General features: G+C 42.2%; 2 protein-coding genes across 7 annotated transcripts; one reads left to right on the forward strand and one right to left on the reverse strand.

Moving 5' to 3' along the window:
- Positions 1-9,431, reverse strand: FNTA (farnesyltransferase, CAAX box, subunit alpha). The gene is made up of 9 exons (XM_086868225.1): positions 9,170-9,431; positions 8,357-8,442; positions 7,689-7,803; positions 6,714-6,818; positions 5,913-6,039; positions 5,423-5,571; positions 3,315-3,377; positions 2,681-2,852; positions 1-1,142 (listed from the first exon to the last, which is right to left on the reverse strand). The coding sequence occupies exons 1-9, from the start codon at positions 9,316-9,318 to the stop codon at positions 1,011-1,013; spliced, it is 1,098 nt and encodes a 365-aa protein (XP_086724351.1). The 5' UTR covers positions 9,319-9,431; the 3' UTR covers positions 1-1,010.
- POFUT3 (protein O-fucosyltransferase 3) lies at positions 9,287-25,891 on the forward strand. 6 transcript variants are annotated; one of them, XM_086868223.1, is made up of 5 exons: positions 9,287-9,575; positions 15,047-15,253; positions 15,938-16,223; positions 21,632-22,467; positions 23,742-25,891. In XM_086868223.1, exons 2-5 carry the CDS (start codon positions 15,173-15,175, stop codon positions 23,964-23,966), a joined length of 1,428 nt encoding a protein of 475 aa, XP_086724349.1. In that variant the 5' UTR covers positions 9,287-9,575; positions 15,047-15,172; the 3' UTR covers positions 23,967-25,891. The 6 variants fall into 6 exon arrangements, with proteins under 6 accessions (XP_086724349.1, XP_023799536.1, XP_023799535.1 ...); XM_023943768.2 differs by having other exon boundaries at positions 9,348-9,575; positions 15,050-15,253; XM_023943767.2 differs by lacking the exon at positions 9,287-9,575 and adding an exon at positions 12,741-13,217 and having other exon boundaries at positions 15,050-15,253.
- The last annotated feature ends 1,568 nt before the right edge of the window (positions 25,892-27,459 follow it).

The raw sequence follows: 27,459 nt of genomic DNA on the forward strand, positions 1-27,459 counted from the left end.
TTTAATCACAGTTAAGACCTTTTAATGTTTAGTGTCACAAAGACTGCATATTATGGAATAAACACCAGCATTTGTTTGTTTCCTCTAGTTTCCAATGACTGTTTCCAATAAAATATTTCCAATCATACAAGCATTTCATAAAAACACAGTTTACAATAGCCATTTACTGAAAATAGGGTAGATGCATTTTTCTGGTGCAGGTATACACATCCCCCAGGGTCCTCAAAGCATTTTTCCTGTGCAGGTAAGAATTCAGGGCTCCACTGAATATATCAAGTGTACTGAAAGTTTCTGGGATAAGAATACTTCAATGCAAAAGACATCTCAATGCAATAGTATCCAATACTTATACAAAGGGTTATTTTATCTCTATTAGCATCTAAAAAGAACAAACTATGTACTTATGAGGACCAAAAGAAACACATTAAAAAAAAACAGACAAATGCTCTATTTTTATTACAAAATTACACTTGGTGTCAGTTGCATAAAACAGCATACGCTGACAGGGTCACACAGCTGCTCCCACATAAGGCCAGCTGCAGTGCCTACTTGGACTAACCAGGTTACTTTATATCTCCTATAGCTAAGTTACCTGCAGTCACTACTGCAGCATCTGATGAGACAGCGTTAGGAACCACAAGCGGGTAAGCCAGCACATGAGAAATGGTTTTAGTGCTTCACAGAATCATAGAGTAACTTGTGTTTGAAAAAATCTCTAAGATCAAGGCCAACCATTAAGTGAGCACTGCCAATATAACAGGTGTAGCTTTATGTATTTTTAGTTAGGAGCTAAAACCTTTACTTGGTACATTTCAATAATTAAGCCTTAATACATTTCTTGACTGCACCTAGAGCTATCACCAGCAGCAGCAGCAACTCAGACCTATACAGCAATCTGCATTCCTCTTCCATTGCAATACCTACAAATGGACTTTAAACTTGTTGACGACCCTACTTAGTACAGCTTTAGTACATCTTGAAAGCTTAACACTGTTTTCTTCCATCTTCAGTTACTGTTCTTTATCCATCAGTGTGCTGCTCTGTTCAGTGCCTGAGCTGTGCTTGCTCTTAAGGGACCTTCCAATGTATCTCCAGTACTCTTTTCGGATGGTGTCTTTTTCTTTAGCCAGAATTTCACACAACTATGAAAGAAAAATGAGAGACTGGAGTGTTAAACCAGAAAGCTTACAGAATCCTTAACTATAAAATGCATACAACATATATTTCAGACAGTATTAGAAATACATTTCTCTGCTACATTTGTTTTATTCATGGGATTTGTAACTGTTTAATGACATCAAACTGATGACAAACCCAGTTGGCAGCCAACCAATCTGACACTACACAAAAATCCCTCCAGCCCCATTTCAGTTGTAGGAGTTTTCCTTTGACTCATTTCCATACCTACCATTCATCATCCATGCCAGCCTTATCCTGTAGTAAAGCACAGCATATTTCCTAAGAACCTTGAATGCCTTTTAGTCATCCAACAGGCTGTAACCCACTTAATTCCAAACACTGGAGGATCATCCTTTTCTTGAATCATCAATATTTTCGATGGACTGACAGGGGATCATTTATTTCTCTTTTTTTCCTCAACAGACTGTTCCAAAAAGGATCTCCATGCAAGTCAGTAACCTTCCCTCATGCTACATTAAGAGTTGGTACAGATACTTCTACATGTTTGGGATTTTTAAAATTTTGGTCTGGGTAAGCAGCACAATAGAAGTTGATACTACTTACAGACAAGCTATATAAATTTTACACACTATGAACACTACAAATATTTTAGTAAATTCCCTTTTATTATGCATTGTCATTGACTTACTCAGTGAAATAGAGTTAAGAAATTAAGAGCTTTGATGCTTAAATAGAGAAGTCAAAATCAGTGAAATAGTATTAAGGGGGCATGAGTCTAGGAGGTACAACTGCACTTATTTACAATCTGGTCTGGTCACAACAATGGAAACAACAATGGAAAAGTGCTGAGAAAGAACAATGTTGGAATACAAAGACTCCAGGCAAAACTATAGCTCTGATTACATCACGTTCCAGTCAGTCCCACAATGAATGGAAAGTGTTCTTATAAAAACTACACTAAAAACTGCACCAAGGAGCAGCCAAGTATGAAGCTCTGGGAGACACACAACATTGCCAGAAGCAATGTATGCTCTGCAGGAAGTGGTGCCTGACATTTCTTACTGATACCCCAACGCCTGCTGACCATAAGCTAATTCTGTCAACATAAGCTAATTCTGTCAACTTTCTTGAGAAAAGGAAAGAGAAGGGCCAAACGAGCACAAGTGAGGCTGTTTGGACATGGACATTCAAAGAAAATTAATTTATTTACAGAGAAGAGAGCAAGTTACTGCTACAAAGTTAACATTGCAAAGTCTGCAATTGTTCAAACATCTTTCTTCTGCAGGTAGTATTAGAGACCTTCCTTCACTAGCAGGTGAAGAAAATTTAGGAGGGATTTCATAACTGAAAAATTACATTTAGATTAATGAGATCCTTGTGACTGTCCAGCTTTTGTGTTAAACTTTTCATAGACCTCTCATGATTAACAAGTAACCTGTTCTATTTACGAAAATCAATCTCATTTTGTCTATATAAGCTATAAAACCAGACAGGAATAGACAACATCCCCGAGAAATAAAACCAAGCTCTCAAAATATACCTCCAATGCCTTGTTTAGTGTTTCTTCCTTATTATCGCACTGGTTTTCTAGCATATCTTCATATATGTCCACAAGAAAGGCAATCAGATAGGGTGAGCTGTGACTGGGTTGTAAATTCAGCAGTTCCTCCAGCAGATTTGGATATTTAGAAAGACCACGATCCTGAAGAATCCTAGAAAAGAGGTTAATAGGCTTGACACATAACAATGGGAAATCTGGTCTGAAAAACTGCATTTTTGTTATGAGTCCTTTATTTGGAGATAATTTTGAAATCAGTCTGTAAGTACAAGTCAGTCAGAAAGTAAGCAGCATGCGGCACTAGTACAGCCTCATGTTGTAGTAAGCTGGTATAGCTTTTGTTCAACTGAACAGAAATTAGACTGAAAGCATGTTTGTTATTTCCTATCCATGCTTTTTAACAGAGTATCATTACAAGCATGAGAAGCACCTGTAGTTCTTCCACAAGAACTACAGGGCCAGAAGCTTAGTGAAAAGAAATTAAATTAGAATATAATAACCATGTGACAGAAACACTACACTAGAACAAAAAGCAACAAGCTATTTTCAGTTAAGAAGTAGGCATCAGACACCTTCCACAGATATTCTCTTTGCCTCACGGAGAAATATGCCTCACCCTTTTAAGTAGTTCCAAGCACTCTCATTATGTGGCACTGCTGTGATCATCTCAAGAGTGTACCTGCAAGAAAAGGGTAATAGGTCATGAATGCAACCAATAACAATGTAGTTAGGGATTACCTGAATGTGCTTCCAAATGCATCTCTCTAGCCTTCACTCTTTTTGCAGATCATCTCACATGGGCAGAACAAAAATGGCTTACCAGCAGGTAACTCTCAAAAAGGCACTATGTTTTAAGTGTTCTGTTTCCTGGAGTTTATACAATAATGAATCCATTCTCAAAATTATTATTAAAGCCACTGAGAAACAACACAATATACTCTCCTGGTATGCTAAAGGAGTAACTTGTATCCCGGTGCTCAGAAATGGGTAGGGGCTGAAAGTCAGAGTAACTGAGCTCTGTTAATATGACTGCATATAGGTATGTTCTGCATATAGGTATGTTCTGTACCTATTTGCAGAACTTATTTTACAAGGCTGCACTCAAACAAACCCACAGAAAGGCAGAGCTTGAGTTTTCAGCTCACACAGCCTTCTGCAGCATTTGTGTGAAAGCAGCAGTGAAGCAACTGCAGTAAAAAAAGCTGTCAAAATCTGCACCTCTGATACAGCCACAAAGCCACATTTATCTACACAAAACAGATTTGTCTTCTGGCTTTTCCTAGCATAAACAGGCATTATGATGGTTCTCAGAGGCTGTAGATACTGATAAAAAGTTGTATCAGGAATACTAAAAAAATACTTGCAACTGTAACAATTTTTTAACATCCTGCAGTCAGAATGTTAATATGACAAAGACTGAGTTTATAAACCAACAATGAGTTCTATGATGACATCTGTGAAGTATTCATCTTAGCCAGTCTGGTTCTTAAGATGGTACCCAATCATCTTATAGATCAAGAGAGGATGTCCAATCTAAACTCTGGAGCGAAAAAGTTGAAGATATTAAAGTATAAGTCATGGAAATGGTTCAGATTCACTGACCTACAGGAAGGTTGTAAACTGGAAGTAAAACTTCTAGAAAGCTGCAAAGATAACCATGGAAGATGGTGAGTCTCTGTGAATAACGTACCAAAGGACATACTCAGAGATTCTGTCTTTCTTCTGAATAATAACTCTATAAAAAATTGTATATGGTTCAATTCTTAATTGCTTCTTCACTTTTGACAAGTATTTTCTCATAACCATCAACCTTAATCAGCAGTCTGAGATTTAAAAACCATATGAAGAAGCTTGTCTTACCACCATGGGTAGTAAAATACATCTAGAAGCCCAGTTTGCCTTCAGTTAAACATGCAACCTAGCAACAGTGAGCACAAAACTCTTTTTCCTGAAAACTAGCCATCTCACAGAGGTAGTTCTCTTTGTGCCAATCACATACTCCTGAAAGCTTTATTTTTTCAGATGCATCAAATTCTTCACAAAAGGCAACTTTCTCTTCCTACAATCCAAGCCCATGTTACTGGGTTTGCATGGCCTGTTTTTTGATAGCGGGGGGTGGCTACAGGGGTAGCTTCTGTGAGAAGCTTCTTCCATGTTCATTAGAGCCAGTAGCTCCAAAGAGCCATTAGCCTAGCTGGGCCTATTAGAAATGATGGTAATGCCTCTGTGGTAACATATTTAAGAGAGAAAAACAAAGGTGGTTGCACAGTTTTATTTGTGGCTAAAGAAGAGCAAAGTGAGAAGACATGAGAGGAACACACTGCAGACACTGAAGTCAGTGAGGGAGGAAGAGGGAGGAGGCGCTCTAGGCACCACTCTAGGCAAAGACTGCCTCTCTTGCCAAACTTTCTAGGAGTAGAATATTAATGAATGACACAAGAGTATCAAGGATTTTCTGAAGCTTGTCCTGCTACAACTAGTCCACCATAAACCCCAAACTTTTGTCTGTACAATAAACAGCAAGTCAGGAAAACAGATTCATGAAAGTAGCTTGCTCAGAGTAAGCTGAACTTGCTTCAGTCTAACACTTAAACTGCTAACCACGAGTGTTAGTCCCAGAAGTAAATAAAAATCAGGAAACAAAGCCCACCAGGACTGTGAAAGTATTCTTTTGCTTTCATGTAATGGAGACTGTTTAATGTGAGCCTGAATAGCATTACTAACCGGACTTCTCTGTCTAGGACTGCTGGGTCATCATAGCCGGTGGTGTTGAAAATTACAAAGTGTCGTTGGTTCCAAACAGAGTTGTTTCTCACATCTTCTTTCAGAAGCTGGTCTACATAGTCCAGTTCATTGTCCCATAATTTGAACTCCTATGGGAATGGAAAGAAGAGAGAGTATCACAATCAAAAGGTTTTATTTATTTAAAATATATGCTTGTTCCTAAGTTGCCTGAACATTGGATAGAACCTTTCTGAAGAAATCAACAGAAAGTTAGGAAAAAAAAAAAAGGACAGGTGAACTAGGAACATGCTACACTATTCAGTGGTGCACAATCATATTAGCTCATGATTAAATTCACACACACAACAGTAAGTAGAAAACAATCCAATTTTTTCAGCTCATTTCCTGAAAGACAAGATTATAGCTAACCTCTGCTACACATTTAAAATGCAGGTTATTTAAAGAATCAAGAGTTCTGTGAATACAATACCTGAATAACCCATTGTCTGTGTTGCCAGGCATGGTAATTTTTGGCATCTTGGTTAAGAATGTCGGCTATGAACTCAAGCTCTCGGGACGGATCCTGCAGCCACTCAACCAGGACCCGCCTGTGATGCCTAATGATCAGAGGAACAAAGTCTGAATTTTTTTTGTGAGTGTGTGGTCTGTATAAAAGTGCACCACTTGAAAAAAAGAACTTGCTAGTTAAATATTTCAAATTAAGCATACCAGAACATTTCACTTGGCTCTGAGAAATGCATGATGCGTATTTATATTATAAAAAATTCTAACCACACATACACAATGGCCAATCATCTCATTTTAGACAAGTAATGTTCATCTGAAACAATGCACTTCTACACTCATGGTCAAAGCCTTCAGGAGAGTAAAGTTTTCTAGTACTACATAATTTCTCAAGCATTATCAATACTGCTCTTTTGCCTATTCGCATTCATTATGGAAAAAACCCAATGACAGGCAGGCAAACTCCAAAACACAATAAAAGGAAACATACTAATTACTAATTTCTATTAGTCTTCTTAGTTGGCTTTTCACAAGTCTTGTTTTTTTGGTTTTTTTTTAGCCTGTCAGACTTATTTTGGCAGTCTAAAAATTCAAATTAACAAGAAAACAAGACCTGCTTAGCATGTCATAATCGTATGCTTAGAACAAATATCTGAAAGGAACTTCGACATGGTGCAACTCCATTTAACTCCACCACCACAACTGGACAATTTACAAAACAAATATTATCTGCAAAAATATAACAGAAAAGAAATCATGATTTTACCAGACTTGGTAGTTCTTTGGCTGATCTTCGATGATAGCTGTAATGTACTTAAGTTCCTCATGGAGATCCTTTCCCAAAGACTGCAGGAGGACTCTCCGGAAATGCCTGTATAAAAGTCAAGCATTTGAACACTGCAAAAGGACTTTCCTACAATTCACAGAGAAAAACACAGAATCACCTTTGTTCACAGTTCTTGTGAATGACATCGAATTAAAACCAGTGCAAAGAGCTAAAACTAATGCAAAATCCTTAACCACATATCTGGTTCTGTTAAAGGGCATTCACTTATGAACAGTGGAAAACTAGAATATGACTGATTGCAACAGTACATTATTTAAGATGGTAACAATCATGTTCAAATTAATCTGTACCCACACTAGTTTTCTGTCACAGCAACTAAGACTTCTGCGCTTGAAACAATGTAAACTTTCTGATTATATGGAAATTAGTGGAATGAAGATGTACAAGAGGTACTTGTTAGCATTTGTGAGTTAGAAGGCCCTACTCTGAATATCAGAAATTCACTGTTTATTTATTACCTATCTGAATAGTAACCCGACAGATCTTTTAAAATGCACTATTTAGTAAATACACAAATTATTTGTTGTCATGCTTTTATGCCTCTTCTTGAAATCAACTGAGGGCATCCTCAGCATTTTGCCATGGACACATCATCAGGTAAGTGATCTAATTTTAAACAGAAAAGTCCTTTTTGTGGCTAACCCTGACCCTGACTGATAATATCCTTAAAGCAAAATGAATGAAAACCACTGAATTAAAATGAGGCATGGAAATACTGAACAAGGGCTTTCTTTGGAAGCTCACTGGAAAGCTACACTACTCCTCTGTATAAATTCAACTAGGCATGCCCTGATTAACAGAACATTAAAGACTAACATTAACTAACAGAACATTAAAGACTTAAAAGGCAAGCAGTCAAATGACCATAGCAATAATCCCAAGATTACTACATACCATACTGTGTAGTTTGCAGCATTTAACTCAATGGCATCTGCTGTTAACTTGAAAGCTCTTTCGCTCCTCTCATCCCGCTGCAGAACAGCCCGGAAGTAATCATAGACATCTCGGACTAGACAGAGAAAGCATCTTAGCCAATGGCCTGAGCAGAGGGTACAGTTAATAATCCACTGAAATTGCTTCCTATTTAATGAGCTCTAAATACATCTCTGTAAAATGATAGATACCTATTGATCTGACAGCATTTTCAACTGAGACCTGTGCATGATATCAGCACACAACAAAGCTGCACAAGGAAGTCAGAAACACACCATCAGAATAATAGTTAAAACAATCATAAAGCATCTGTGCTGCTTAATCACACTACTTCACCAGCTGCAAGAGCTTCATGTTTTGTTTTGCTTCTACTTGTGGAAGTGCCTTTTAACATGAACCACACTGTCTGCTATATCCCCTCTTAAGCCATAGGATTTAAAAAGAGAACCTTGGCTATTAACATCTCATGAGAAGATTCAGCTTCAGAGGTGCTTGGTGAAAACACCACACACATTAATGAACACAATTAATTAAATTAATTTCTTCACAGTATCACTCTAGAAAATGTTATCCAAAACATGAAGTCTTGTTTCAACAATGGTTAAGGGCAGAATACATTCAAGACTTACATTTTTCACTGTAGATGATCTGAACAACAGGATTTGGCCCATCGTTTTGAGGAACAGGTTCAATATCAGCCCATTCCTTCCTGTCCCTGTAAATACATGTTTTTGTGTTTTCAATGCTTCTAAAAAGCACAAAATGCTACTCAAACTATGACATGCACAAACCTGTGTCCAGTAACACGTCCTTCCTCTGCACAGTCCCTACTACCTTAGCTACATTATTATCTGTAACACAGACCAGCATATAAATAGGTAAAGCTGTAGCATAAGAAGGACATGGAGCCATTGGAGCAAGTCCAGAGCAGGGTCACGATGTTGAAGAGGACTGGACCACCCTTACAAAGACAGACCGAGAGGCTGTCCACCCTTCAGAAGAGAAGGCTGTGTGGAGACCTCAGAGCAGCCTTCCAGTATATAAAGGGGGCCTACAGGGAAGCAGGAGAGGGATTTTCCGTCAGAAGCTGTCATGATGGGACAAGGAGTAATAGTACAAACTGAGAGAGAGGAAGTTTAGGTTAGATATTGGGAAGAAACTCTTTGACTGTAAAGGTGGTGAGACACTGGACCAGGCCGCCCAGAGAAGCTGTGTATGCACCAGCTTTTGCAGTGTTCTAAGCCATGCTGGATAAGGCCTTGAGCAACCCGTTCTAGTGTAAAGGAGCGTCTGCCACCTCCCAGGTCCTCAGGTCCCTGCCCCTCCCAGCAGCTCCCCACTCCTCCGGCCCCAGCTCCGCCACCCCGCGCCCCCCACCCCGTGATGTGTCGCGACGCGAGGGTCCGGCCCGGCCCCGGGGGACCTCGCCACCGCGGCCGCACCTGTACAGTACATAGCCGGCATCTTCCCCGTCCTCCTCCTCCTCCAGCAGCTGCCCGAAGCCGCCCTCCGGCACGCTACTGCCGCACTCCGCGTCCCCCTCCGGCTGCAGCTCCACCACCACCGCCGCCGCCATCCCGTCCGCTGCCATAGCTCCTCCGCCGCTTCCGGGGCCGCGGCACCAGCAAGGCGGGGCGGAGCGGCCGCGCGGCTCCACAGCGCCGCCCCTGGCGCGGAGAGCGCGCCGCGGCTGAGGGCCGGGGAGCTGCCCGCCTTCCCTCCGCCGCGGAGGCTCCCGCCGGGCTTCCTCACGGAGAGTTCACACAGGGGAGGGAAAACACGCGTGGCGCCATCTTAGGTTCAGGCGATCTGACAGGATAAGGCGGAGGAATCTGGCCACTGTAAAAGGTGAAACTGGAGAACGTTTTGGAGCAGCCGCTTCTAATCAGTGGGTGAAATTGGAGAAGGCAGCAGAAGGCAGCAGGCCCAGCAGGGGCTGGGGTTGGTTTGCCTGGAGAAAGGGAGGCTCAGGGGTGTCCTTATCACTCTTCAGCTACCCGAAAGGTTGTTTCCGCGTGGGAATCGCCCTGTTCTCTCAGGCAGCCAGTGACCGGCAACAGGCTCGAGCTGCACCAGGAGAGGTTCAGGGCGGTCATCAGGAGGAATTTCTTCACAGGAAATGTGGTTAGACATTGACGTGGACTACCTAGAGCAGGTTGGGCCATGGTGTTCTGTCATAGGTTGGACTCGATGATCTCAGAGGTCTTTACCAGCCTAAATGATTCTGTGATCCCCTGATGTGGTGTTGGTCACCAGGACAAAGAGTCAGAACTGAAGAGTCCTTGGAGAGGACAGCTGATCCAGCGTAGGGATTTGTAATCTGGGGCATTTTGAGGTGCATTAGGATGGAGAGGATTAAAGACAGGCTGAGCATGTGCAACAGCAAGGGCTGTACATACATCTGCATCTGTACTGTATTCTCAGGGAGGTGGGAAATCATTCTATATGTGGTGGAAATGGCTAAAATCTTTAATTTTGACCTGCTCAAGTTGAAAGGGCTGTTGTGTGTGTAATATTTTTTGCAGTGATTTTATGGAAAGAAGAATGGTGCCACAGTGACAATGAGGGAGTGTAAATGCACAGCTACAAATCAAGACACTAGATCTAGGACAAGGAAGAATCAGGCCCACAGGTGGTTCTTGTGTCACTGAGCAGCTTTGTCTCCTTTGGGAAGTCACCTGAACTCTGTGCTTTCCTCGTCTCCCTGCCTTTTCTTCTGCTCTGTTTTATTCTGAGGACTGTATTCCTACTAGGATGTTTGTACAGTGACTCTTTGGAGTGTATAGTTTGGTTGCCACATCTGGGTGTTGCAGTAATATAGACTATACTGATGTAATGGAGGATAAAACCCAGAGAAATATACTGAAAGGCTACTTTGAATAATGGGACTATGAATACAACAGAAAGTAAATGGGCATACCTAGAGACAGAGAGAATACCCATCAGGACTTAAGTGAAAGACAAATGGTCTAAAATGCAGAATAATAAAAAAAAAGAGAGATCAAAGGAAATGTGTACATATGAATGAGGGAAACCTCATATGCAGTAAATCCTGTTTATAAGAGATGGAGCAGAAAGGAAACCTGCTGTTCCTTACCCATGGAAAGGCAAGTTGCATTGTTTGTTAGGTATCAACAGCTCTCCATGGACAGGGGGGCACTATGAGATGCAGATCTTTAAGAAATATGGTTTATTACCTCTGCCTACCAATTATTTGATCAACAATTGTGGTTTTTCTGGGTAGTTTTCATCCAGAATTCCTATGTGATGATATGGCCCTGCCATTTCTTATGATGGTATCATCTTTACCAGCTGTTTAACATGGATTACAGAGAAGCCAGATCCTGCAATAAGAGCTTATTTCCTCAGAGTGGCATAACAGGACAAGAAAAGTGAGCCTTTCTGATGCCAGCCACTGGATTGAGTTTGTCCAAGAACAGCTTGTTTATGGCATGGGAGGGACAGCAGATCATACAGCTTTCCCTCAGGATTGTCCTCAGGACTCAGTTCTCCATTTTCAGTCTGAAACTGTAGGTTATTGTGTCTGTGGAGTGCTTCTAAAGGTTTGAGGGGCAGTAACTGAGAAAAGTCAAGCCTGTTGAAGGAAGCTTAAGTATTTTACAATTAAGTTTTGTCCTCATGAGAGCAATTTAGGAGTCTGCTAGCTGAGGAAATGTGAAAGCCAGGAATATAACTAAGTTTAAAATTAAGGACTGGACCCAAACCCAGGATCTCAGGAAGTCCTTCCATGAACCATACCAAGTCTCTGATCCATTTCCAACCACTCAGTTTACTTTACTGAACTACACACTCATAGTGCCATGCTAATTTCAGTCCTCAGCCTCTAGGCACTCTGAATTAGGTCTGCAAAAGCAGGATTCGGCTTTTGCAGGAATCTGCTTTGCAAAATAATATTTGGAGATTCTCGCTGCATCCCTCATGACTCCTAAAGTGAGTGGAGATGCTTCATGTTCCAGGTCAAATATCTGTAAACACTTCAGAGATAATATTAAAAGCCAGCCTGAAAGGTTCTGCTTAGAAATATATGACTCCAGCAGCTAAAGCCTTTGTGAGGAAGCAACAAATAGGACAAGAACTGGGATTAATTGAAGACTGGAGCATAAGTAAATCTGTATGTCCCAACATTGTAGTGTCAGTTGCTAGTTTTCATTTTAGGAGGAGACTGGTAGTTCAGAGAGAAATTGGATTTCTGTAGTGCAGTATGTGCAATAAGAGGTGGGTGTTGCTCCAAAGGAGCTACGGGCAAGAACAGCTGTAGTGGAAAGGGGACAGAGTCAGCATGGCAAGGGTCACGGACACTGCTGCAGAGGGCTGAACTCAGGTTGCCTGCTGGGTACCCCTCTGATCCTCTCAGGAAGGCTGCCGGCATTACACACCCAGAGTAAGGAGATGAGCTGTGTGCATAACATTTCAACAGATTTTATCAGTCATGCCTTTCAGTTAAGGCACAGGTGTGCCCTCTGCCTCCTCTGGAATTCTTTCTCCCTCCACTCCCTCCGGTAATCAGCCCCTTGCAGCCACCCCTGTCGGCCATGTCTGGGTTAGAAACAGCAGATACCTCACTTTCAAGTGTTTGTGTATAAATAGAAGTACCTACGGAGAAGTGTGTAGGTATCAGGTATTTCTGTGTTAATACAGATGTGTATCTATAGCATATACGAATTACATATACAAGAACGGCTAGTTCCTAGGTCTGTATCGGGTGGGTAAGTACGGTCTCTGCTCTGAGCTAACAGAACCTGGCTTTTGGAGTAGACGTCTGCAAAGAGCAGGAGGCGCACAAAGTGTTCGGCAGCTTCAGGAAGCCCCGAGCGGGCAGACTGGGCTGTTCCCTGTCAGTACACACGGCTCCGTAGGGGACGTCTCGGTAAGGCTGGAAGCAGGTCACGATCTCAGCTGCGGGACGCCTGCCGCAGCTCCGCGCCAGAGGAACGGGGGATGCGGCCACTCGGCGAGCCTCCCAGCTCCTCGGGGCTTCCCAGCTGCCGTGACGCATTTCTCTTTCTGTCTGCCCGCTGGCCTCATGCAGTCAATGTAGTCTCCGTCAGGATAGCACCAGCATAGTTGTAAAAAAAAAACCAAAACCGCCATAAAACCGCAAAGCGCGCTATTATGCAAACAGCTATAGGAATCAGTGTCAGGGGCGGATTTATTTTTGGGAATTGGGTGAGGTCCTGCAGTGAGGGTTTGCAGAAGAGCAGTCGGGTGGGGTGGACGCGATGGCGCTCTCACAGCAATTAGTGCTCCGCGTTGCCTGTGCAGGCCTCGGGGGCCCCGGTGAGAGCCGACCCCTTCCCCCGCCCCGCGGCTGGGCGGAGGGAGGCGCGCACCGCCCCCGCCCGCCGCCCCTCCGCGCTCCAAGTGGGTGCACTACCTGAAAGTTAGAAAAAAGCAGCGAAACACCCCAAACCCCCTCAGATCCGGACACAGGGGGACGGCGGCGGTGAGGCGGGAGCGAGTTATCTCGGGGTGAGTACGGCGGCGGGCGCCCTGCCGGAGGATGCCCGACCCACGGCGGGAGCAGGGCCGGGGCTGCGGGATGCGTAGAGCCTCGGGAAGAGAAGGGGCAGCGTTTCGGGGAGCAGGAAAAAATCCCTGTCTGGGATGCTGAGCCCAGAGAACTGCGGCGACACAGAGCTGGAAGGAGAGGCGGCGGGGAGAACTGGCAGGAAGTTTGGAAGGATTTGCAGGGAACTGCTGCTCCCGCAGGGCAGTCTGGGGTGGCGATTTATCCTCCTTCCCTCGAATCCTCAGGGCCTCCGCTCAGCCTGACAGAGGTGGGAAAGCGTTCCAAGGTCATTCTTGCCACTGGAGCTGGGACGGGACAGAGCCTTGCCTGGCCCAGTCCAAGTACGGTGACGATTACTACTACTCCTTTTTTACCAGGGCAGGGGTTAGGGTGGTATTCAGTAGATCATCAGAATCTTGCTTTTTGCCGTGCACCGGCCTAGTAAGATATTGTGTTAAAAATACCAGCTCCAGGTGTGCCAGCACAGCAGTGGGCAGAATTCATCCCTTTCCCCTCCTGGTGCCCCTTTTTGGCTGTACTGCAGGAGGCACAGAAGGTGCAGAGGCTTTATAGAATATCCTGCCTGATCTGAGAAGTACTTAACTGGCAGCCATGCACTTTCACACCCACACAGACCTTCAAAAGCAGCTGGCCTGTGCAGAGCAGAACTGCACAGCAGGGTTTCATGTCAGCAGCTTTTGCTAAAGAGGCAACGTTTCTGATGTTTGAGGGAAAGGGATGAACTCATGTGTCAGTGGGAGCGGAAAAAGGATAATTTTTTTTTTCCTTCTAGCTGTCAGCACCACCGTGATAGTACTACAGCAGGCTGTAGGTTTGGGACCCATCCCTCTTTTTCAGGGCTTTAGAACTTTGTGATTAAGATGATGGGAAAGCTGGCAGGAAAATCAGCATAAATTTCAGTCATAACTCTGAAACAGAGGAGCTCTAAAATAGCGATTTATTAAACATTTTGTGCATGTGTTTCTGCTTTCTGAGCTTTCAGAACACCCACGTTTTCAAACTTTACTTCTCTGTGTGGAGTGCTACAGTCCTATCTTTCTACCATCCTTTATTTTTGATTTTCAAGACATGGCTGGAATTTTACAACTTCTCCTGTTGCCAGGATTTTTGTACAGAGACGTCCATCATGCAAGAAAACTGTAGGATTTTCTGAAAGCTAAAAAAAGTATTGAGGAAGGGAAAGTTGTTTGAGGAGATGCAGACCAACACAGATGCAGATTACTCAAGAAGGGGAACTTGTCACATTTAACTGAGTTTAGGTCTGGACAGAGTTTGTGTGTGTATTGTGTGGTTGCTTTCTCTATGCACTGGACATAGACCATATTCCGTGAACATTCTTTAAGCTCGTGAAGAGAAGTCCCAGAAGACTAAAGTGTAGTAAGTCCAAAGCCAGGCAGTTGCGTGCCTTTCCCAGGAGCATTTTCAGAGGTTGCCCGGGGAAAGAGAATCTTTCATTGCTTCCCTGTTTGTGAGTCTGCTGAAAAACAGCACAGAGACTCATGAAAGCAGTGGCCCTCCATACACTGTACTGAACCGGGGCCATCAGCATTCATTACACTGACTACAAGGGTGGGAGAATGTCTAGGATGACTGCAAGGAAAGTAGGTGCCTGGGGCTTTGTGAACAAGAGTGTTGTCTTGTGCAGGCTGCTTTCTGTGTGCCTGCCTGAAAAGATGGTTCTGGCACCTACAGAAGGCCATGGGTGTACATGAAACTAACCACTGAGCTTTGAAGGAGCTGTCTGTGTTGATGCTCTACTCTTTTTCAGCAGCAGTCACCATGAAGAGCAATAAGGATAAAGTGGGAAAGCCCAGCAGTGAAGAGTGAAGACTTTGGACAAGCTGACCTTCCTAATGCCTAGATGTAGCTGCTCTGACAGGCCTGGTAGTGCAGCATGATTAGGATGAGAAGGAAGATACTTTGGGCATCTTGCTTCTGCTTTGCATCTGCCTTTTTCCTTGTGCTGACACTCCAGGTACAGGGGCAAGGGGGTGGGGTATGTGTGAGATTGCTGTCAAAGCAGGACACAATTCTATCAGATGAGAGAGGCGACAGACATTTTCCATTCTAGTCTGTGCTTCACCAGGAGTTACTCTGTTAGCAGCACTGGCCTTGTGGTGATAGCTGACTCTGGAAGTGACATAACCCGGAGTATACCTTCCTTGTATACATCTTTAGCTCCTGGAGGAGTTTCTCAGGAATGTTACAACATACAATGCCATGTTGCATATATCCAGCATTGCCTTCTCTTTCCACATGTTTGAACTCATTAGGCAGGGGGGCAAGGCTGGACCCACAGAAAACTTCATTGGATTTTTTAACAGCTAATTTTCAGAAGAAACCTGGCTACTGAAGGGCTGTTTTCTGTCCTGTGCATTTTCCAGGGAGAAGGCAGAAGTTGTGTTGTTACATCACATGTGATGTGGCCATATCTCAGTACAGAAGTTTATTTCCTGCCTTCTCCTTACAATTTCAAATTAAAGCTTTTGCTGTTCTGACATAATATGACCTGATATCTGCAGTCAGTGAAATGCATCCAGTTTGATTGACAGAAACTTAACATACTGACTTAGTGCTTGATACTTAAATTCTGGTTTGCAAGCAGATGCCCTAGCTAGTGACAGTGACGTGTTGTGATATGTATTTTATTTCCCTGAAGGTTATCACCGAACTGGGCAATTCAGAGAATAAGGTGTCAGTAATCTCCAGTGTACACAGCAGCCCATTAAAGCCTGGGGAGAGACATGATTTTCACTTTAAGAAGCAGGAGCTTCACAGCAGCTTCAAGACAGAGTCTGATGTAAATCACTATCCTGTCCTGCTCTGGTGGTCTCCCCTCACTGGAGAGACAAGGAGATTCAGTCAATGTGGAGAGGATATTTGCTTCTTTACTATCAACAAGACCTACCAGCACAATGAGATGACAAGAGCATTTCTGTTCTATGGTAAGATTCTATTTGTTTTTAAAGAAGTAGCTTTTCCTCCAGCTTAGTTCTTTCCCTGTAGAGATTAAATATTCTAGGTGGCAATGACTTGGAACAGGAAATTTATGCAGCTAATTGGGCTAAACTTTGCCTGGTGTTGAATACCATTATGAGTGCTCTGTAGAAGTACTCTGAAAAGTGAGTGTGCACATCTGTGGTATGACTGATGCCTTGTCTCATGCTGCTTCCCAATCACATGTACTCCCTGTTCATGAAAGAAAAGACAATTTCATGTCATTGCCAAGGCATTTAAAGACAGTCTGAGATCAAGCCAACTTTTTCCAGTCTTCTGGCTTGTCACCCCTAGCAGAGGTTTTGCAAGGCCTTTGTTGCACTTGTGCAAGTCTTTTGTCTAAAAATAATGCGCTCTCTGGTAACACTGCAAGTCCCCTGCCTCTTGTGCCAAGAAATTGCCAGCAGACTCTAAATGGAAAGTAGTGAAAGAAAGCTATTGATTCCATACAGGGAGCAGCAGCTAGTGCAACCTTCTGAGCTGCTCTGGCTCTGCCAGAGACTTCCCATTACATACGCTGTAAAGTGAGTCTGCAAAACATGAAAGGTGCACCATTTAAAAGTAGACCTTACTTCTAACTAACTTTACTTTTAACTAACTTTGTTCTTTTCCCCCACACAGTTGTTTTTGAAAGAAAACTTGAGTTTTAAGTGGAGAAATAAATTAAAATGCTTTTCTCTGACTGGTATGTTTGGATCTTTTGTCTGGAAATAAAACAAAATAAATCAGGATACTGAATCTTATTTGCTTAATCTGAATATAGATGAACTGGAAATATAGGAAAGAAGAGCCTTAAGCTTGACTGTCAGCAGTGAAACAAAAACTTTTCATCACTAATCTTTTTAGGTCTCCAAGTAGGTCAGCTTTGTCAGGTAGTATAGTGGTTAAGCATGAAAGCAAAGGAATAACAGCAAAGGAATGAGAAGCTGACCCAATTAAAGACAAAGAAAGCTGCATTGCATCACAGGAAACCTGTAAAGTCTGGTGATTTTTGTCTCTTGTAGTAGTTTAATTTGTCTTTTTCAGCATTAGAAGGATTGTTACTTTAATTTTTAGCAGACTTCTGGACATAGTGGACTCTCTTGTTTTCAAAACACAATTTATACTGGACATAAGACTCTCCCTGTAGTGGTTTGTTTTTTTTTCTTTTTCTAGTGATGCTGGCTATGAACTTTGTAAAGACAAGAGTCAAAATATGCAAAATGGTTACTTCTTTTTAAACCACAGTAAATGATGTCACGATGCCAAAACAGAGAGAGAGAGAGTTTTTCTCTCATTCTCTCTTCCTCTCCATCTCTCCCCCCTGCCATGATGCAGTGAGTTGTGAGTCTGCAGAAAGGTTTTTTTTACTTTTACTGATTTTTCCTCTAAAGAGCCTGCTGAGTGAAAATTTGAATATCTGAATTTCCATGTTAAGCTGGATCAGAGCACAGTTTAACCTTCCAAAGAAAATGGAATAATTTCCCCAGTGACCACTTGGTCAGTAAGCTAGTCAAGAGATGAATGATCCAAAGATTAAGAAAAGTACTGATCAAAAATACAGGGTGTAGATGTTTTCCAGCACAACTGCTTTGTAAGGAACACCAGTTTTTCTGCATCTTTTCCCAACTCAATGTCCCAGCCTGGAGAGCCCCTCAGTGTAGATGATAACTTTGTCAGGTGTCGCCCTGTCTTCTATTTCGAAATGAGGTGTGGCATCCCCTTGCTAGAGTTTGTCTCTACTTTTGGGAGGGATTCCCAACTCCACCTTTTCAATGTCACATAATTCAAAGAGTGTAGTATTTAGTATGAGCTGCCAATGTGACTGAGTAATCATAGTCTGGATCTGTCAGAGCCTCAGGGGTGTTGTTCCTAAGGCAGAAGGATGTCCAGCTGTTCTGTACTGGAGTACTGAGTCCTTGGAGTATGACTTCTAAATGAAAGATGTCTTCTAAAATGCATAACTTCTCCTAGCAGCATATATCTTTCTCTTCTGCATATCCAAGATTTCCAAATTAATAGTTAGGAAGAAAAATTGCTCATAATTCTAGTCTTGTGGTGCTTTTTTTTCCATCATATGCTTCCTTATTTCCTTCATCTCATGGGGTAGGGGGCATGCTAATTTTATCTTCCCTTTAATCCTTTTTGTCTTTTTGCTGGACTGAAATTGATCAAGTATTATATAAAATTCAGACATTCTGATGCACTCTGATCTGTACTGTGTCCAGTTTTGGGCCCCTTATTTCAAGAAAGACATTGAGGTGCTGTAACATGTCCAGAGAAGGGGATCAAAGCTGGGAAAGGGTCTGGAGAGGAAGTCCAATGAAGAGTGGCTGAGGGAGCTAGGGTTGTTCAGCCTGGAGAAAAGGAGGCTTACTCTCTACAGCTCCCTGACAAGAGGCTGTAGCCAGATGATGGTTGGCATCTTTTCCCAGGCAACCAGGATGAGAGGACACAGTTTGAAGCTACACCAGGGAAGGTTCAGGTTTGACATCAGAAGAGTATTTTTCATGGAAAGGGTTGTTAAGCGTTGGAATGGATTGCATTCCAATCCAGGAATCCAGAGTGATAGTGAAGTCACCATTCCTGGAGTTGTTCAAGAAACAGCTGGTCATGGGATTAAGTGCTGTTTAGCTGACAGTGTTGTCACTGTCACCGTATTAAGTGTTGTCTAGTTAACAACATGGTGATTGGTCAAAGGTTGGACTTGATTATCTTGGAGGTCTTTTCCAACCTAAACAATTCTGAGATTCTGTGATTTCATAGTGCATTTTTCTTCAAGTTTCTCTTTGCCTGACTTAACTGTCTCCTAGTTTAATAAATTTTACATGTTGCCTTTTTGTCTTTCTCTCATTCTTGCCGGTATTTCCACCTCCTTTTCCCTGCAATACTACCTGAAAGAGGGAGCACCCATGTAAGAGACTGAGCTGCAGTGATGTTATTTCAATCCACAGTATTTCCTTATTGTAGGTATGCACTGTTAATTCTCTTCTTGGCATCACTTAGAACAAAGTGTTTTCAAAGCCAGATATACTTTGTGAATTCCTTCATGAGAATATGATTAACTTTTCATCACCTTCTTCTATCACAAAATGACACATCAAAACCAAGAGAACACATCAAAACTAGGAGAAGCAAATAGCATTTTTAATTGAGTGGCAGTCTTTCATCTTTTTAGTGCTGAGGACTTAGGACCTGAGTAGAAGACAGAAGGCTGATGTTTAGTGACCTTAAGAAACCCCATCTGATGCTCCTCAAATATCTTGCTTTATAGGAGATTTTTATATTATTGACAGCTAATTTCTATCTCTGCTGCAGTAATGAAGCCTCATATTAGTTTTATAAGGTCAACCTTGGAGTAATTTTGGCAGGCTCATACATCTGCAAGGACCACTGGGCATTTTTAAAAAATCTTCTTTATGTCTTAGTTCTTAGATCAGTATTCTGTGTTAAGACTTCTGCTAGCACCCCCTTCTTTTTGCCATCAGTGGTTGGAGGTCAGGGGTAGGATGGAGAGTGAAAAGCAGTAAGTATGGCTGAGATGGAGTTATGACCCACTTCTGAAAGGTGGTAACTGAGGTTCCAGTTCCCTTGGATGAATTAGAGTGAAACAACTCTAATTCTGAATGACTGACTAGTGGGTATATATATATTTATATCATCCAGGTTTATTTCAATTTAATTATTTCAATTATTCAATTATCAGTTCAATTTATTTTTAATTTAATTGCAGAGGAAAGGAAGTATGTGGCTCTTTGATTCTTTCCTATAAAAGTATAAAAATCTTGTGAAGAAAATATGTAAGAAAAAGGAAGAGAGGGAGAGGAAGAAGGAAGGAAGTAGATAGTGAAAAGGAAAAATACTACCTCTGATGGATCCAGTGATGATTCTTGATCATTGCAATTCTGATGTCCCTGATAGGAGTGATGGTTGCAGTCTTCATTTGTTGAGGGTAGGAGCCTGCAAAACAAAGAGTGTGCTGGGTTATATACATTTAAATTGGCATGGGAACACCTTCCCAGGGCAGGAATATTTAATGTCTGACGCATCAGTACGAGGCATGTGCAGTCTTCTGATGGAGAGTTTCTGAGAAGAATTGGGGTGCTTTGTGGTTGGTTGTGATCCATAGCCCCCTTTAGAGACACAGGCATATTTGACACTGCTTCTTGTGACTATGCATCTCTGTCTTAAGGTGAAAGGGGAAAGTTGGCATGGAGAAAGCATTATCCTACCTCCACATAATCTTCTGCTACCTGGCCATTTTTCAACACAACTTGTATTCCCAATTGTGCTAGATGCAATCAGCCATGAAGTTTGCTGCACAAAGCCTGGGTTGCCACAAATGGTAGTTTATCTGAAGATAAGAATTTGTGATGTTTTCTAAACCAGCTCTTCAGTGTTAGTTTCAGTTTCTGAACTTGCCTTACAATATCGGCTAGAAGTTTTTTATGTTCATTGCCTTTTCTTAAATAGAAAACAGATATGGTTCTAAGACAGGGAGGAAGTACCCTGACAGAAATGGGGCACGTTTGCATTCAATCTGCAGTGAGGCTGGTCGTAAGAGTGGCGTGCAGTAGTAGTGAAGGGAGAGCAAGGGTTACATTAAGGAGTTGGTACTTTCAACTTAGTTTTGCACAGACCAGCCTTTGAGAAAAGTCATCTAGGTTTGTTCTAAGGCTTCTACCAGTTTTCCCAGTTTCTGCAGTTGACTGTTTTTAGAGTTTAGACATGATTCTTCTTCTTCTGTAGGCGTTACTTTGAGGAGATGTCTTCTGCCAGAAGCTACTTCTTTATGTATCTGGTAGGCAGCTGTGATACATCACCTCTTAATTTTCTTTTTGAAAACTTAATAGTTTGGCTTCCTAAGTCTCTACAGTACAGTATCTTTTCAAGACTTGAAGTAATTATTTTTTCTCCTTGATCCTGTCCAGGATTTCAGCTTCTTTTTAGTTGTTTTATTACTAGAACCAAATTGAGTTCTGCAGTAAACATTTTCCTCACATCACAGAGGTAATACCATCTGTTTCCCTATTTAGAGAACCAGGGGATTATTAAACATCTTACTAGTCTCATTTCAGTTCATTAAAATATGAAATTCCTAGTGATCCTTTGAAATGAGAGGCCTTTAATATGACACGAAAGGAAACCACTTCTAATACTAACTACTGATCCCACTTCTCTAGATTCTTCTGCTGTGAAATTCAGTTTTATCTGTCATTATGATCTTGTGCCTTTGCATTAAATGCATTCTTTGAAATAACTGCCTTACAGTGTGATGGTTATAGCGCTGATACTAAATTAAAACTAGACTTCTGTGTCATTGTAGTTAGTGTTGTGACAGATAAGAGCAGGATGAACGCTGTTTGCTTTTGTCTAGGTACTGACTTCAGCATAGACAGTTTACCTCTCCCTCGTAAAGAATATCATGACTGGGCCCTTTTTCATGAAGAGTCACCAAAAAACAACTACAAACTCTTTCACGAAGCATCCATTACCTTATTCAACCACACTGCAACATTTAGCCGCCACTCTCACCTGCCACTGACCACTCAGTACCTTGAGGGTGTAGAGGTCCTGAAGTCATTGAGGTTTATGATCCCACTGCAGATGAAAAACAGCCTGAGGAAAAGGCTTGCACCGGTTGTGTACGTGCAGTCGGACTGCAACCCCCCTTCTGACCGGGACAGCTACGTGCGTGAGCTGATGTGCCACATTGAAGTAGATTCTTATGGGGAATGTTTGCATAATAGAGACCTTCCTCAGCATCTCAGAAACCCATCTGCCATGGATGATGGAAACTTTTTAAAAATACTGGCACAGTACAAGTTCATTCTTGCTTTTGAAAATGCTATCTGTGAAGATTACATCACTGAAAAACTCTGGCGGCCACTGAAGTTGGGAGTGGTGCCAGTGTACTTTGGGTCTCCCAGCATTGTAGACTGGCTTCCTAGTAACAAGAGTGCAATCTTGGTATCCAGTTTTTCACACCCTCGGGATCTGGCCCGCTATATCAAAACACTGGATACAAATGATGAAGAATATGAGTCCTACCTACAGTGGAAACTGAAAGGGGACATTTCCAACCCAAGACTGCTTAGAGCAATGAAGGAACGCAAGTGGGGAGTGCAAGATGTCACACAGGACAATTACATTGACACCTTTGAGTGCATGGTTTGTAACAGAGTGTGGGAAAACATCAGACGGAAAGAAAAGGTATGTGTGAATTTGTGTTTGTGTCTTAGAGAGGTTTTAAAATGGCACTAGGGTCAGGTTTGTCCCAGGAAATTTGGTTACCAGATTTCAGGCTAGCTGACACGGTATTTCAGTGCCATTGGTTTATGCATCCTCATGTAAAGATATTGGCAGAAGGTGCAGGTGCACAACCAGAACATGTGTTCCTCATAGTGCTGCAGTGCAGCGTGTGAGCATAACATTGACCACTGAGCTGGTGGTCATTTTCAGCCAAAGGCTTAAGTTGCTCAGGGAGGAGACCTTTTCCATGTTGCAGAAAGTAGCCTAACATGTTGACCTTCTTCAGATGACGTTTGGAAAGAGGTTGCCCAGAAAGGTTGTGGGATCTCTGTCCTTGGAGGTGTTTTAAAACTAAACTCAATTTTATCCAAGGCAATTAGATATGATTACACCTGTTTGGAAGAAGAGATGGATAGAGATCCCTGTCTTCTGATCTGTCTTAAGCACTCTATGACTGTCAGGTTCTATATATATGTGTATATGTATATACATTCAAACCTGTAGTGACAACATGCCACTATCTGCAGCCACATCTGGTGACTAAACACTGAAGCAATTTTTAAGTCAGGTTGTGTATTTGTGAGAAGCCATATTTTAGCTGATCACCACCTGAGCAATATATTAAATGGTCAGCCAGTAGAAGGGAGATGAAGAAAATTTTTTAAGTTATTAAGGTGAGCTGAAGTGATGAGAATTACAGACTGGCAAACATTACACTTACTCAGATGTTGCTGTTTGAGACGGGTGCGAATCTGGACATATGTCCTCTGTTTGAGTTAGGAATGCAGCCATGGAGAGGTAGAGAATAGATAGAGATATTCCTTCCCTGTGCTTTTGTAGCTCTCTAGTCAATAAAATTATGAAGACCAGTTTACTCTCCTGGCCAGATTCATGGCTTGTTTTTTTCTGTTCGAAAAAGAATCTCAGTAAGTGTGTGCATATTTAAGATGAAAACAAAATATAATGATTAAAATGTAACTCCTTGCCTTGTAATTTCATTTTGTGCAGTCTGGTGCTGCTCATTTGCAGCCAAACCTTATCTGAAACTCAGCATGACTCATCAGCATGACTGATCTTGTCCCAGACACTTAGGGGAGGCCTTTCACATGGGTAGAGCCTGCAGCAGGAAGAAAAATGTAACTGATGGGATTTGACAGTTTACTGATGGCGTAGCACTTTTATTCTCTGTTTGCCTGGGTGCCTAAATAACCCCTTTTACTTGTCTTCATTGCCAGGGATGGCTGCCCCAGAGGTGGGAGGCGCAGGTTAATCATCTGAGCTGCCCCAAACCAGAGGCTTTCTGGTTCTCATCCTCAAACCCTGGCTGGATTTCTCTCCAAAAGATGTGGATACCAAGCTTCGAGCAATCCAAGAAAGAAGCCTGGGCACTGAGGCATCTGGTGGAAAAGAACAAGAATTTTACAGCTGAAGAATTTTGGATGCTTGTATTCAAAGAGTAAACACAGTGGACCTGTGAAACAGAGTGAGCTCCTTAGGGGAGTTCTGTGGAATTTTCTTTTGCAGGTGACCTTATAATTTAGGATTAGTAACCATGGGAAGTAGACCCATGGGACTGAATTTAATATGTTCAGTACTGCACTGAAAAGTGCTAAACAGTAAAATCATTCTGCCAGGTAATATATGCATATATATATATGCATATATTTATATTTAGAATGATTTATATTAATTGTCATTTGTTCAAATGTTTGAACATTAAGACCCTGATTGTCAGGATTCTCAAAGCCCAGACTTAAGCGCGCAGCTAATTACCCTGAAGCAGATGGCGATCCCTCCATATTTAGATACATACTTGCTTGGTCTCAAAACCACTTTTTCCCCACTCCAGGACCCTCCTTTGCTTTATTGATACCTACAGGGTACAGAGCAGCTGACGCCATTGCACAGGTACAGCGTCTTTGATGCTTTGGAGGTAGACCAAAAACTTGGGACAGTGTCTCTGGCTAGCTGTTTATTATCAAATTTCCTGGCATCAGCAGATTTAAGCTGGGACTTGGCGGGCTTTGTGTCCTGACACTGAGTGCCAATGTAACGTACATTAGTGGCTGGCACGAGGAAGCACCATCTGTTGGTGTCCGGGGACAGATTGAGTGAAAAACGGGCTGGCTCAGATTTACCCGCCATCTTTTGCTAAAAATAAGCAGAGCACATGAATATCTCTACTCCCCAGAAATAGGGTTGGCTTTGATCTGACTTATCTTCTTGCCTTTCTGATGATGTATTTGTATTCTGATGATAGTATTTGTATCCTGTATAAACATGAAATTATATGATTAAAAGGGCAGGGATAATACAGAGTCTGTTGGTGCTGAAGTCTTCAGTAGGCCCAAGGAGAAGTAGGCAGCCTTCCTGTTTTAACACACAAAACCCAAAATTACTTAGGAAGAATAAAACTTGGTGGTCTTAGTCATCACTTGCCAAAGGACACACCTTTGCCTGGTATTTAGACTACTGCAGTTTTCTTCCCAAGTTCTTTCAACCTCAGTCTGTGGAGGAGTGAACTTTCACAGGATCTGAAAAATGGCAGTAACTATGGAGCCATTCAGATGAGTGACACTCATTCATGCACATGCCCACATATGATGAGACAGGGCAAATGGAATTCCTAATCCAGGGTTCTTCACATTACTGGAAAGGCAGATTTTCACCTGTCTGATAATTTCCATGGAATTGTTTCTTGTTTAAAAATTTCTGTCAAACAGCTGGCTGTTTTCTGAAGGGGTATCCAAATAGTGGCAATGAAGAAATTCAGCTTCGAAATTTACTTACATTGGAAAGGTTTCCTCACCAGAAATTTCCTCAACAAATAACTGGTGAATTTTTAATTATTTTTAAATCTGTCAAAGGAGAGATGAGTTTTGTGGCCATGAACAATAGAGTATTGGTAATTAGTATCAGTCAGTGTTTCTATGAGAATATATTTTCTGATTAAGCAAAATATTCCCACTGAAATTTCTCACCACTGCTGTTTTGCTAGTGTGACACACAACATCTGTTGGGCATATCTTAAACACTTTCCCCAGTGGTCTGCAGTGCAAGTGATGACTAGGCTCCACAAATGAATCTCTTCAGGACACTGACATTAACACTGGACTTACAGGCTTCCCTAGAGTAGGACTGAAAGCTGGACATAAACCCCAAAACATTTGCAAACGGAACTGCTGAATGCCCATCTGTTGCCATGAATCTCTGTTTCACATCCCAGGATGATAAAGAAACATGAAGGACTAAGTACATTTTGTTGTTATTTTTGTTACATTTTTTTGTTTGTTTCTTTGTTTTGTTTTGTTTTGTTTTGTGATGTTCTGCTGTCCTCTTGGCCCAAAATCTCAAGCCATGTTTTTTAAAGACCTGAGAAACTACACAACTGGATGTTTTTTTGTTTTCATGATAGAATCTGTCTGATCCTGACCATCTTGAGCAGTCTGGTAGATAGATATTATCCAAAGATATAAGACATATTTATCTCAGTTTTTAGCATTTTATTATCCTTCATTTTAATTTGATGTCCTATGAGAGGAAGAACAATTGCAACCCACATTCTGATATTTCAAGTGGTCAGCAGGCTGTGTTTCAGAAGAGGTAATATGTTCATCCACTGCTATACAGAGTAGAAAGATGAGTCTCCAGAGAAGTTGCCTAGAGGTGTACTGTGGTTTGATTGTCAGTCCTCCCACAGTGCATTCTTTTTACAGGGTAGACTTGGATTCCACCAGCTAGTTCAGAGCAACCTCCATTTGGTTGCAATTTTTTAATCACCTTCTAGAATCTTTTTTTCCTGTGCTAGGTGGAGGGTTTGTGAACATCACTGCGGGAGATTTATGGCAAGAATTTGTGCAGGCTAATCAAGTAAGACAGATTGACCGTCATGAATTCTAGGTTGATCTCTCCCTCTACCGCTCTGAGAAGGAATAAGCAGAAATTTTTTTTTAGCAGATTTGCTAGCCTTCCTGCCATGTACAGGTTTGTAATTCTAGCTAACAGAAGGATCCACTTTGTTTTGCAGACACATCGTACAGTCCTTTCTTTTTTTGGTTTCTTTTTGCCCTAGAAAGACAGTAGCAGAACAGTTGAGAAAAACTCTACTTCCAAAAGCAAGAGCTGATTCTACATGAATGTGTGTGTGCTTCCCAACCTCTTACACGGTAGTAACAATATGTGCTGATTTCCTATGATTTGGCATATAAGAAACAAAGACAATTCCTACTGGATTTGCATTTATTCCACTGAACCCATACCCATCAACTACCCATAGAGTCATAAATATTTGTGGCCTCTGAGTCCACAGTGACCTTTGCATTTGAAGTACAAAACTTCAAGACCAGAGTGCCCCTTCAGAAGATGCTTGTGTTCAACGTGGAGTTGTCTCAGAAATCTGCAGCATCTCCCTGGTGGGACTGGGAAGGCCTGGGGAAAGAGGTGACCCTGGATGACAGCTTTAGAGGTGGTCCTTTTTCACTGAGGAAAATGAGGACAGTGGCACAGACAAATGAGAATCCAGATTGCTTTTAACCTTCCCACTACTCTCTCTTATCCTCTACATCCAGCCTCTGCCTTCTACCAACTCCCTCTGATATACCTGTACCTCCTGTCCTTGTGCCATCTGGTTGTGTAGGGAAACAAAACACAAGGTTTTCCATTGCAAACTTTTGCTCACATTTCTTCACTTCATTTTCAGTGTGTTGGAGGCCTGAACCTCAAACTTGTCTTTCTTGGTTTATGGCTGTCTGTGCTGGAGACAAGCTCTGGGCTGGTGCGGTGGTATCTGGAATATCATAACCATCATGCGGCGGCTGCAGGAAAACAGCTAAGGTGACCATGAGAAGGAGCTGGCAGGAGCCTCACCTGGGCCCTCCCCGTCATGTCTTTTGAGGTCCCAAGTCCCTGTCTGGGCTGTGCTGTGCCACGCCTGTGCCTGTTCCATTCTTCTGT

This window comes from Cyanistes caeruleus, chromosome Z (assembly GCF_971803275.1).
Source record: "Cyanistes caeruleus chromosome Z, bCyaCae1.hap1.1, whole genome shotgun sequence".
Taxonomy (NCBI): domain Eukaryota; kingdom Metazoa; phylum Chordata; class Aves; order Passeriformes; family Paridae; genus Cyanistes; species Cyanistes caeruleus.

Coding starts and splice junctions, on each gene's coding strand:
- FNTA (XM_086868225.1), bottom strand. CDS start 9,318: ATGGCAGCGGACGGGATGGCGGCGGCGGTGGTGGTGGAGCTGCAGCCG. Junction 6,819..7,688: donor GCTGCAAACTACACAGTATG/GTATGTAGTAAT, acceptor ACTTTTATACAG/GCATTTCCGGAGAGTCCTCC. Junction 3,378..5,422: donor GTCCTAGACAGAGAAGTCCG/GTTAGTAATGCT, acceptor CTTTTCTTGCAG/GTACACTCTTGAGATGATCA.
- POFUT3 (XM_086868223.1), top strand. CDS start 15,173: ATGATTAGGATGAGAAGGAAGATACTTTGGGCATCTTGCTTCTGCTTT. Junction 15,254..15,937: donor TCCTTGTGCTGACACTCCAG/GTACAGGGGCAA, acceptor ATTTCCCTGAAG/GTTATCACCGAACTGGGCAA. Junction 22,468..23,741: donor ACATCAGACGGAAAGAAAAG/GTATGTGTGAAT, acceptor CTTCATTGCCAG/GGATGGCTGCCCCAGAGGTG.